The sequence below is a fragment of the Colius striatus genome, chromosome 6 (genome assembly GCF_028858725.1).
Source record: "Colius striatus isolate bColStr4 chromosome 6, bColStr4.1.hap1, whole genome shotgun sequence".
Classification (NCBI taxonomy): domain Eukaryota; kingdom Metazoa; phylum Chordata; class Aves; order Coliiformes; family Coliidae; genus Colius; species Colius striatus.
In genome coordinates, this window is record NC_084764.1 from 12,938,691 (window position 1) to 12,949,773 (window position 11,083).

The window sequence follows — 11,083 nt, forward strand, 5'->3', positions numbered from 1 at the left end:
CATAACTTCTTAATTTTCTTAATATAACAAGAAATCACTTTGTAAGTAAACTGTTCTATTCTGTGCTTTCCTACTGGGATGAGATGAGAATTTATCATGGTTTAATAATTGTATAAATAAAATCTATGAATAAAAATACAGCATAAATATTTCATCAGCTCCTCTGTTGGATATCTTAATTCCTTTTCATAAATGTAAAGCAATACTGGTAGAATGCAGAGTACCAGTTACTATAATGCTTCAATGTGCTGGGTTACGTAGACTGGTTTCAGAATTCACTTCAAATTACTTTTACAAAGTTTCATAAACCTCAAAAGGACAATTCATTGTCCTTTACATTCAAAGTTTGGGTAATCTATGAAGACAATGAGTTGCTGAAATGAAGAGCCTTATACGATGAGTAAATTTGAATGACAGAAGTACTGTTTTCATAATCCTAAATTGTTTTGTAACATGCTTCTGAAAAGAAGAATGTCATGACATCAATGGCTTAGAATGATGGAAAAGCCATTTTCATCACCTGAAAATGTCCTATAATGTCATGGCCAGTTCCATTTTACAAAGTATGTGACTAAAAGTTGATGCACTGCTGTCCAAAAATGTTTGAAAGCAAGCTAAGAGTCGTTGTGCACATTGGTAACTAAAAACCTTAGTATGGCAGGAATGGACAGCTGTCTTCCTTAACTCACTAATTAATTGGACATACTATTTGTTTTGCATTTTTAAAGATTCTAATTAAGTTTTCTTAAAAAGATCTGTTTATCATGAAGCAATTAATTTGTTTTGAAGGAAATTTTAAAGAGGAAGAATTAGCAGTGCAAGTCAATCCTTTCAAAATTGGTTTCTGAAACTAAGCTATTGATATCCTTATGTGAACACATTTACAATTTGATTGGCCTTCACATTTCAGGAGGAGATACAGAAACCCAGTGTAAAATGTGCCTCAATTAGCTAGTCATGTAGATACCAAAAAAAAGATTTCATTGTTTATATTTATTTAGGAATAATACTGGATTAAAATTTATCTCTTAAATTATAAAATTTACACTCAAAATATCAGAAATTTAAGATGCAGAACTATTATTATTCAAAGATATAATTTAAAATACATTAGTTTAAGAAGTAATAGTAATAAAAGTAGATCAAAATATCTGAGATTTCAATTTTAATATTTTATACTCAAGCCTAACTAACTACTTTGTGTTGTGTTACAGATGACTTTAATATCTCTAAATTTCAGGAAAAGAAACTCACCTTGAGCTAAGTGACAGCCTCAGCTGCAAGTGCTTGTTTTGTCTAAAAACAAGTTGACTCCCAAATGTAACATAACTGTAGAAATCTATTTGGATTTCTGTGTGGCTTTTCTTAAAGGAAACATTTTAACTGAGCTGCCCTGCATTTAACCTACCATGAAAACAAATTATCTGCCTGCAAAATACACTTGAATCATTGTCTCCTGGACAAAATTTACACAGTATTTAGGAATGTAACACAGTTACAGATAAAAAAAAAAAAAAAACTAGACAGATATGAAATACTCTGCCCTAGTGAGGCCTCATCTGGAGTACTGTGTCTGGTTCTGGGCCTATCTATAAGTATACTATAACATTCAAGTGCTGTTAAAGTGTATTTCAAGAGGATACACTTGCCAAGTCTCAATATAGGGAAAAAGTACAAATACAGAAAAAATACAGTTAGCAATGAACAGTCGCATCACAGATTGTGATTGTATTTTATGCAAAAGATATGTGACAAGAATTGTTATTATGTGTTTATGGCTATTACTCTTCAAGTGTGAAATAATGATATAAAAAGAATTATTGATGGTCATTTAAAGCACTGCTTACACTGCAAAGACAAGATTGCTACAATAGTTCCCATACTAGATTTAACCATCTCTTTCAGATTGAACATACATACAAGTTTTAGAGGTCAGGATTCAGAAAGAACAAAGAATCAAAGTTTATTTCAATAGTTGGAGGACACATAATTGCTATTTAATGATTATTTAATGCTTTAATCATTATAACAGGATTGTATACTTCATTTTGAAAATAGGAAAAGAAGTCCTGCTTTTTACTGATACCTTTTATAAAAGGTCTTTCTTAAAAAAAATATTTCTTTGTCTTTAATTTCATCCCTAGTACAAAAGATACTGATGTCCAGTTCATGTGAGCTGCTCCCATATACATTAATTCACATGACAGAAACTCAGTAGAAAGGATTGGTAGGATGCTTAGTTCAAGTTATTCAGTCTATGCCTGCAAATTATAAATAGTGGAACTCTATCTGATACTATTTCTCCAGGATAAGGCTCTAGAGGAGATTCTTGTCAGATTAAGTATTAATTGAACTTCCCAAAGTTAAAAAACTTACCAATCCTTATTATCTCTACAGCTGAGAACTGGAGTTATTTAATCTGGAGGAGACTAGGAGGAGACCCTATTGCACTCTACCACTACATGAGGGGAATTTGTAGTGAAGTGGGTGCCAGTCTCTTCTCCCAAGTAACAAGTGACATGAGAAGAGGAAATCACGGAATCACAGAATCTTAAGTTTTGGAAGGGACCTCCAAAGATCATGCAGTCCAACCCCCCTGCCAGAGCAGGGCCACCTAGTGTAGGTTACATCCAGGTGTGTTTTGAATGTCTCCAGAGAAGGAGACTCAATAACCCATCTGGGCAGCCCATTCCAGTGTTCTCTCAACCTCAAAGTGAAGAAGTTTTTCCTTATGTTTCTTTGGAACCTCTTATGTTCCAGCTTGTACCCTTTGTCCTATCACTGGACATCTTTGAGAACAGCCTGGCTCCATCCTCCTGACACCTGCCCTTTACATATTTGGAAACATTCATGAGATCACCCCTCAGTCTCCTCCAAGCTAAAGAGCCCCAGCTCCCTCAGCCTTTCATCATAAGGGAGATACTCCACTCCATCATCTTGGTGGCCCTGTACTGTACTCTCTCAAGCAGCTTTCAGTCCTTCTTGAACTAAGGGGCCCAGAACTGGACACAGTATTCCAGATGAAGTCTCACGAGGGCAGAGTAGAGAGCCTCTCTCGACCACACGCCTTCTAAAATACCCCAGGATGACATTGGACTTCTTGACCATGAGGGCACATTGATGGGCCATGCTCATCCTGCTGTCCACCAGGATCCCCAAGTCCTTTTCCCCCGTACTACTCTCTAAGAGTTCATTCATCAACCTGTACTGGTACATAGGATTAGTCTTTCCCAGATGTAAGACTCTCCATTCGCCCTTGTTGAATTTCATTAGATTTCTCTCCACGCAACTCTCCAGCCTGTCCAGGTCTTGTTGAATGGCAGCACAGTCTTCTAGTGTGTCAGCCACTCCCCTCAGTTTAGATTTGGAGGGGGAGGTTTATACTGGATAGTAACAAAAATTCTTCACTGAAAGCATTACCAAACATTGGAACAGGCTGCTCAGGGAAACAGTGGTTGAGACATCATCCCTGGAGGTATTTAAAAGATGTGTAGACTTCTATTTGGTGTAGAATATACCAAATAAGTAATGAATGAGTAACAAGATGAAGTGAGTAAACATTTTAAGCCCATAGTTTGTCAATCTCACCCCCTAAGCCATATCACTAGGACACTACTTAGTCTAGTAAACCTACAGTAACTGTTCTAGTAATGTATTTCAGAGTCCTCTTTAGATATTTTGTTGGTCCTTACACTGAATTTAAGACTTATGTGGATTTCTTATATTCCCTGAAACCCTTTTATAGTCCACATCATTTCTATAAACCATGAACATTAAAATCTACCACCTTCATCATCAACTAATATAACTGCAGTTACTCACAAGGAAGAAGGGAAATTTAGCAGAATATTTATTTACCTTACGTTTTTACATTCTGTCATTGAGCTTTTGTTTTACTTCAAATAGACTTCAAACAAATAATTGCTGAACAATTAAGAGTATTCAAGGAAGATTATACTTTTATAAGAAGTTTAACAATTTACATCTACGTGAACTCTCATAAACTACAATTAATGCCTCAAACAACTTTATAATATATTTCATAGTTTATTTGAAGATAACTAGAAATACTAGTATATTGCATTGTATATTAACAGATTGGTTAATAGCATAATATATGGGTCAAAAAAAGATCAGAAAATATTATTAGTGTAGCTCTATCCTTTTGAATGTACTTTAATTTTGTTATTTCTGTACCTTATTCATCCTTATTTTACTTCTAATTTTAACATACTTACAATTTTTAGTATTTTAATGAAACACTTTTCAAACAAAGTTATGCTATTTTGTGTTTATAGAAATGAGAAATAATTTCTATTTATGCTAAGGAAAGGTTAGTAGAAAAAAATATATAGTGAAGAGAGAAAAGACATCTCTGAGTTGAATTAACTGAGTTTGTTAGTTGCTATCTAATCATTCTTTGTGTGATGTTTGTTTTTACTGATCTGTTTCACTACCAGACTCAGTCAAATGTTGTGCATACATTAAATTTCAGATCATAGAATCATAGAATAGCTTGGATTGGAAAGTCATCTAGTCCCCCCCGCTACAGTGAGCAGGGACATCTTCAGCTAGGTCAGTTTGCTCAGAGCCCTGTCCAATCTGACCTTGAGTCTTTCCAGGGATGGGGCATCTACCACCTGTCTGAGAAACCTGTTCCAGTGTTTCATCACCCTCATCATAAAGATTTTCTTCCTTATATCGAGTCTAAATCTACACCCTTTTTTTTTAATACCATTATTTCTTGTCCTGTTGCAATAGGCCTTACAGAAAAGTGTGTCCTCATCTTTCTTATAAGCCCCCTTTAAACATTGAAAGGCTGCAATAGGGTCCCCTGGGAGCTTTCTCTTCTCCAAGCTGAACAACCCAAACTCTGTCTGTGCACATAGGAGAAGTGCTGCAGCCCTGCTCTGGACCCACTCCTACAGGTCTTTCCTGTGTTGAGTGGGATATTGGTAAAGAACAGTGTGTGTGTCTGTGTGTGAGTGTAAGTTTTATGATTTTAAATTTGATAGTTTTCATACTATTTCAATTTTTTAATTTCAATGATAGTTCTTGCAAACACAATTCTTGTCTCCTGTCCATGTTTATGAACAATTATTTTCATTTATAAGACATCTTTACAGCATGGATGCTTCACTGATGTAATTACTGAGATAGCTACTTTCTTAAATTTGAGCCATCTGATTTTTTAAAATCAAAAGTAATTATATTCCTTTAAAATTATGCAGTTGTGTTTCTAATAATGACTGATAATCTTGTCAGTCATGTGTTAGCAAAGTGATGGCTGTAATATATAGCCATCAGTGTAATATGTAATTGATCTATCATTTTTATAAGCCAAATATACCATGATTCAAATCCTGGCAGTGAACTAGTTGATTTTTGTTTAATATTCCAAATTGAATTCTATTTTTAAAAGATCTAAGTTTCCTGGAAACTGTAAATATGAAATAAAATACACAGAAATGGGTCTAAATCAGTGACAGCCATAATTTTCTTTAAAGTCTCAAAGTTTATAATCCCTAGAATTCTCCTTTCAGATGAAAATATGGACCCTGAACATTTAAAAACTATTCAGAAAATACTCCTAGAACCAAAGATGATAAAAAATAAATAGTGCTCAAAATAGGGAAGAATTTAGAAGTTGTGTCTTGGTGTGATTCTGCTGAACCTCAATATTGTCACTTGAAAAAAGTCTCCATCTTTTCATAAACTTTGTAGCTGTGAGGAATAGCATGCTGTGAGTGCTATTATCTATCATTAAGTACTCTATGCTGGTTTACAAAACTGAAATGGTATGTTGCTGCATAGTTTTTTACCTGTAGAAACAGGGAGCATCAAATAAGTCTTTAAAAGGCTTCAGATGTATTTTAAAATGTACAGAATATAAATTCTGCTTGTGTATTTGAAGATGTACTTACAGCTTGAATCAATGTTGCAGCTAAACAGTGCTGAAAATAAGTTTACTTGAAAGTAGTTTAACCATTTCTTCCTGTTCGTAAGCACTGGAAAGTGAAACAGCACCAGTGATGCTTCTAAAATACATAGCTCAGAAATGTAATTTTAGTTTCAACACTGAGCATTGATAAACACAATAATGAACTTATGCATATGTTCTATGTTTTTAAAGAATCTAGTTTGCTGCTAGTGTTCCAGCAAGGAAGTACACATTAGTAATTGCAGCTATAATCCACTTCCCTTTTTGCTTTTCTTCCAAAATTCCTCAAAAATTGAGTGTGTCGAAAGTGGTTTGAACTGGACATGGTATTTTAAATACTTTTTCACTGTCCATAGCAATTATTTCTGCCAGTGGAAAAAATGAAATTGGAGACAAAAGCATAATTTTTCAATTCAAGAGACCCAAGATGTGTTGTTTCTAGTAAAAGACTGATTTCGGGTGTGTGTTAGTGAAAATTGGTTTTCTGAGTTCCCTTTTTTTTGTAAAAGTTCATTTGTGACTTCTGCATTTTGCATATAGAATTGTAAACTGGGTATTTATAGGACCAGTATTTTAAAGTCACTGATAGCTGAGCAGTCTATCCTGTCTGAGAAGTGCCAAGAATTTTCTTTCCTTTTCATCACTGTTTCTCCTGCCTTTTCTGCTGTCTGCAAGAGGAAGAATTTTTAAATTCTCTGTTACTCCTTTTCTTCCTGATTAAATTTCTGGTTTCTTGTTAAATCACCACATAAACAAGGGTGCTGTATGCAAGGCCTGAAGAGACAAGAAACAAGGCAAGAAACAGAAGAATCAGATCTGTGTTCTTCTTTCACCTTATCTCAATAGTGCTTTCAGAAGACTGATCTGTAGCTACTCACAAGACAGGTTTGACTACCCCTAAACAAGAACTCCTGATTTGCCTCTTCTCCTATTACCACATCAATGTGGCTGGACAGTCAATTCCGTGTAAAGCAATGGGGAAAACGTTAAGGAAAAACTGGCAGATGCTTTCATTTCAAAGTTTTCAGAGGAAATATAAGGTGTAGCCTGCAAATGGCCTACTAAAATAGTATATTTTATATATAAAACAGATTGAGCTAGCTAGCTTTTGGGTTTATTTTTTTTTTCCCAGAGAATTATTTTCTTGCCTTAACACTTCAGCTTTTTTAGTGAGAAAGATATTCCATAAATCCCAGATACTCCATAAAACCCAAATCCTGCAAGAACAGAAAAAACTTTGCTTGGTGACATTTTCCATGAGCAATACAGGCACATCATTCTTTGCTTTTGATTTTGTCTATTTAATAAATGTACTTTTAGCTACTTTTGATTCTTTCTTAAGTGTCTTTGAACAGTAATGGCAGTTTGTTGAGCTAAGTTGCCTGAAAAAGTTAGTAGTCATAGTTCTTACAGAAAGAATATATACCGAGCAGAGCAAAGATTACTTTAATTTATTTGAATCTAATAATTTTTTTTTTCCTGTATTTTGTTTCAGAATTAAAGTGGCTCAGCAATCAGTAAGCAAGCTAACTGCTGATAAGAAAGTTGAAACAAAGAAAATTAATCCTACAGCTAGCCTGGTATGTTTCTCAGTATGACATTGAGAAGGGTTTTTGTGACACTGTTCTTGTCATTCAGAATGATGGCAGGTTTCTACTGTTGTTTAAGGATGACATAGTAGTCTTAGTTTGAACAGAGTGATTTTCTTCCCAAGGACAAATCATTAGGTTTATGCTCTGTGGTAGTCTAACATAGGTTAGATCAGCATTTCCCAAACTGCAGGAAGCAAGAGGCTAAGGGAAGGAAATGTACATGGAGGAACCAGTATATTATTTTGATTCCCAGCACAGTATATTGGTTGAAGGACAGGCAGCAGATATATGAATGATTACACTTGCTTGGGAAGAGGTCATTAAACATCACAATTTAGCTAAAGCTAAATTAGAGATTTTATGTCAGCAAAGGCCATTCCAGACAAGAGAAGACATTAAATTCACATGAATTTGAAATGTATCTGGTTTTCCACAGCTACACTGCAAGGTGCTGTGTATTTTTAAAGGTTTGACAAGTGTGTACCTAAAGCAGGCTCATCTTTTCTACAGTAAGTACTGAACATGTTCTGAGCTTTCCTTGAACGCTCTTTTAATTAAAAAAAAAAAAAAAACAAAAAACAAAACCCTACCATTTAAGTAATCTACTATGACTTGTTTAGTAGTTTGCAGTCTTCCTGACCAAATGCTTACAGCAACTTGTGTGGAGATGGGAAAGTATAGACAGGAATGATAAGAAAACTCTTTCTTTTTCTTTAACAGAAAGAAAGGCTACGTCAGAAGGAAGCCAATGTGACTGCCAACTGAAAATAATAGTATGACTTCACACCTTGCATGATGCTTTACTTATGGCCCAGGGAGCACCTTATGTTACATACTGAATTCTGCTTTGCTGATCTATTCCAAGACAATCCACTAAAGACTTTTCAGTTCTTTCAGATGGGTTTGTGCATTCAGTAGAGCGAATTCTAAGAAGATTTTTACATGGGAAGTCAAAATTATTTTCTGTAACTCTTCCTTACATTGCTTTAAATTATCTGATTGTTAATGGTTATTTAAAGTACTCTATTGTACATATTACACTAATATGAAAGAGCTAAAATGAACATTTTGGGTGCTGAGTTGAGTAACAACTAACAACCTGTAGGTTATTTACAGGGCTTTGTATCGATGAGAGCAAATTTGCCATTCAGCTCAAAAAAGACAATTAACATAATACTTGTTATTTCATCAGTAACTGAAGGTAAAATTGACTGATTCTACATAATATTATAGTGTCTAAGTACTGGATTCATCTTTCTAAAACAGCTAAAAATGTAATTATAGATTTATGCTCTACTTTACTACAAATATTTTTATAGAAGGTTCAGTTTATGCCATACATTGAAATGGGAACAATATTTTGCACAGGAAAAGGAATAACTTCAAATTTTTTAGTTTTATGATTGATGGCATAACTAATTTATTATTTTTACAGTTTCAACCTAACATTTCCTAAATTTTGAGCTTCAAAAGAAAAAAGATTAATTTATATTTTTATTTCAGTATATATTGAAAATATGAGTTCCATAAAAGGATAGTTTTATTAGTCACTATTCAGTGAACTAAAATACATCTCCATGAAGTTAAACATCTTGGGCTTTCAATTCTATTTAAAACTTTATTTGAAACAGTGACTATCTCATTCCAAAATATATTATGTAGCCTGCTCTTATCCCTCTAGATTTGTATGAAGAATGTGTCGAACATATATATATGTATATAATTTAATAAGTAAAACTTGAGGAAGAAATAAAAGTCTTGCTGTCCTCTTGCAACATTATAACCATTGCCCCTAAAGTAGCAAAGCCTGAAAAAATCCCCTTCAGAATGTTCACTTTTGCTTGAAGATTCTTACTGAATTTTAAGGTTTTGTATTCTTAAAAGAGACATCTTTAAGCAGAAGTTAATTTAATTTAAAACAAAAAAAATGATTTTTAAATGCAAGTAGGTAATGGCCTATAAATAGGAACAACAAAACAGAGAAAGTAGGCTTGTGCTTGCTATCCATAAAAGAGAAATCCCCTGTTTTATCATAATGATAAAGTTACGAAGAGAAATTAGGTGAAGCAAAAAGGTAATAGGGGAAAGGTATTCTTCCTTTGCTTAGAAACTGAGAAGAATAGACATGAGACAGACACAGGTTATCCATACAGCACATGAGATTGAAAAACTGTAATGAAATCTAGGACAAAGTCATCCCTAGAATTATACACTTAGTAAGAAAAACAGCAGTTATAAAGATTCCCATTCACGAATCAACTTGAAGATTTCATATGTTGAAAGTTTCTTAAATGAGTACCTCCAAATGAAGAGGAATAAAAAGGAGGGAACCAGAATTCCCTTGTATGTTTTGGAGTTTTGAGCTGCGGCAAAAATACTCAAGATGTGTAAGCATAATTATGAGGAAAATAGACAATAATATACCCGAAGGAAAAAAAAATCTGAATTATAGTTTGACTGTTCCCATTGCAGAGAAATAAATTCGAAAGATTTAAGCTTTCTGTCTTCCACCAAAGACATAAAGTACATTCGATTCCAAAATTATTAATGATAAAAAACGGGAGCAATAATACTTATAAAATCCAAAGAACAGCAAGCAATTCAATTTTGATGAATGTTTAAGCAAACAAATATTGAATTTTGATATGAATTCCATCTATCATGGAGATAGTGTATACTACCATTTGACTTGATTGGAAATTTTTTAATTAAATGTTTTACTTGAAATAATAATCAACAAGAGCAGCACTCTCCGTGAGAAAGAATTGGTCTTGAGAATTCTCTTTAGAATTATATTGTGGAAAAAAAAGTTTTTAATTATTGAAATATCTGTCTCAAAAGTTCTAAATGTGGTTTCATTTCTCAGTTTAAATTTTTACATTTTTAAATGTTTAAAAAATATATATTAAAAGGCATTAAAATTAAAATTCTTGATGTAAAGCATTCCATGAATTCAGATTTATATTTTTTTTTCAGATTATCTATTTGCCAAAGTTTTTAAAATTTAGGGTATTTTGTCAGGAGATTCAGGAACTTATATAGCACTGAAACATTGTTTCTTCCTCATCTTCAGTTGTACTGATACTCTTCTCAAGACAGAGATTTTGATTCTAGCTTTATCCATGGCTTAAATCCTCTACTGTTAGTTGAAATATTTTCAAGTGAAATAAGAATTCACTCAGACTATTTGATTCATTCTTTTAATCAAGATTTTAAGAGTCTTGGATTAAATTAATCAGCTGAATATCTCACAATTCTAGGGATACCCAAAAGTATTTTCACAGTGACTGAAGTGACAATGGTATACCTGCTGACCTTAACTAAAATGTTATGTCAGAGAACAGATATTAATAGATATTATATATCTATGTAAATTGTTTAATTATGAAATATTTAGACACTATAGACATAACAAATGGGCATCAACCAGCATTCATCTTGAGGTCATCAAAATTATGTTTTAAGCTTTCATTTAGTTTGTGCATGACTTTACCCTGAGCTTTCTTTTTTTGAGAGGAATAGCAGGGAAAAAAAAGGAAAAAAGAAAGAA

At 33.4% G+C, this 11,083-nt stretch overlaps 1 protein-coding gene across 1 annotated transcript in view; it reads left to right on the plus strand.

The window, feature by feature from the left end:
- The window catches only part of FMN1 (formin 1), a 132,344-nt gene extending 123,405 nt beyond the window's left edge, over positions 1-8,939 (plus strand). Inside the window, exons 16-17 of the mRNA XM_061998578.1 lie at positions 7,437-7,521; positions 8,254-8,939. Of these exons, the coding sequence (XP_061854562.1) occupies positions 7,437-7,521; positions 8,254-8,298 (130 nt within the window). The 3' untranslated portion in view covers positions 8,299-8,939. The remainder of the gene's footprint in view (positions 1-7,436; positions 7,522-8,253) is intronic.
- The last annotated feature ends 2,144 nt before the right edge of the window (positions 8,940-11,083 follow it).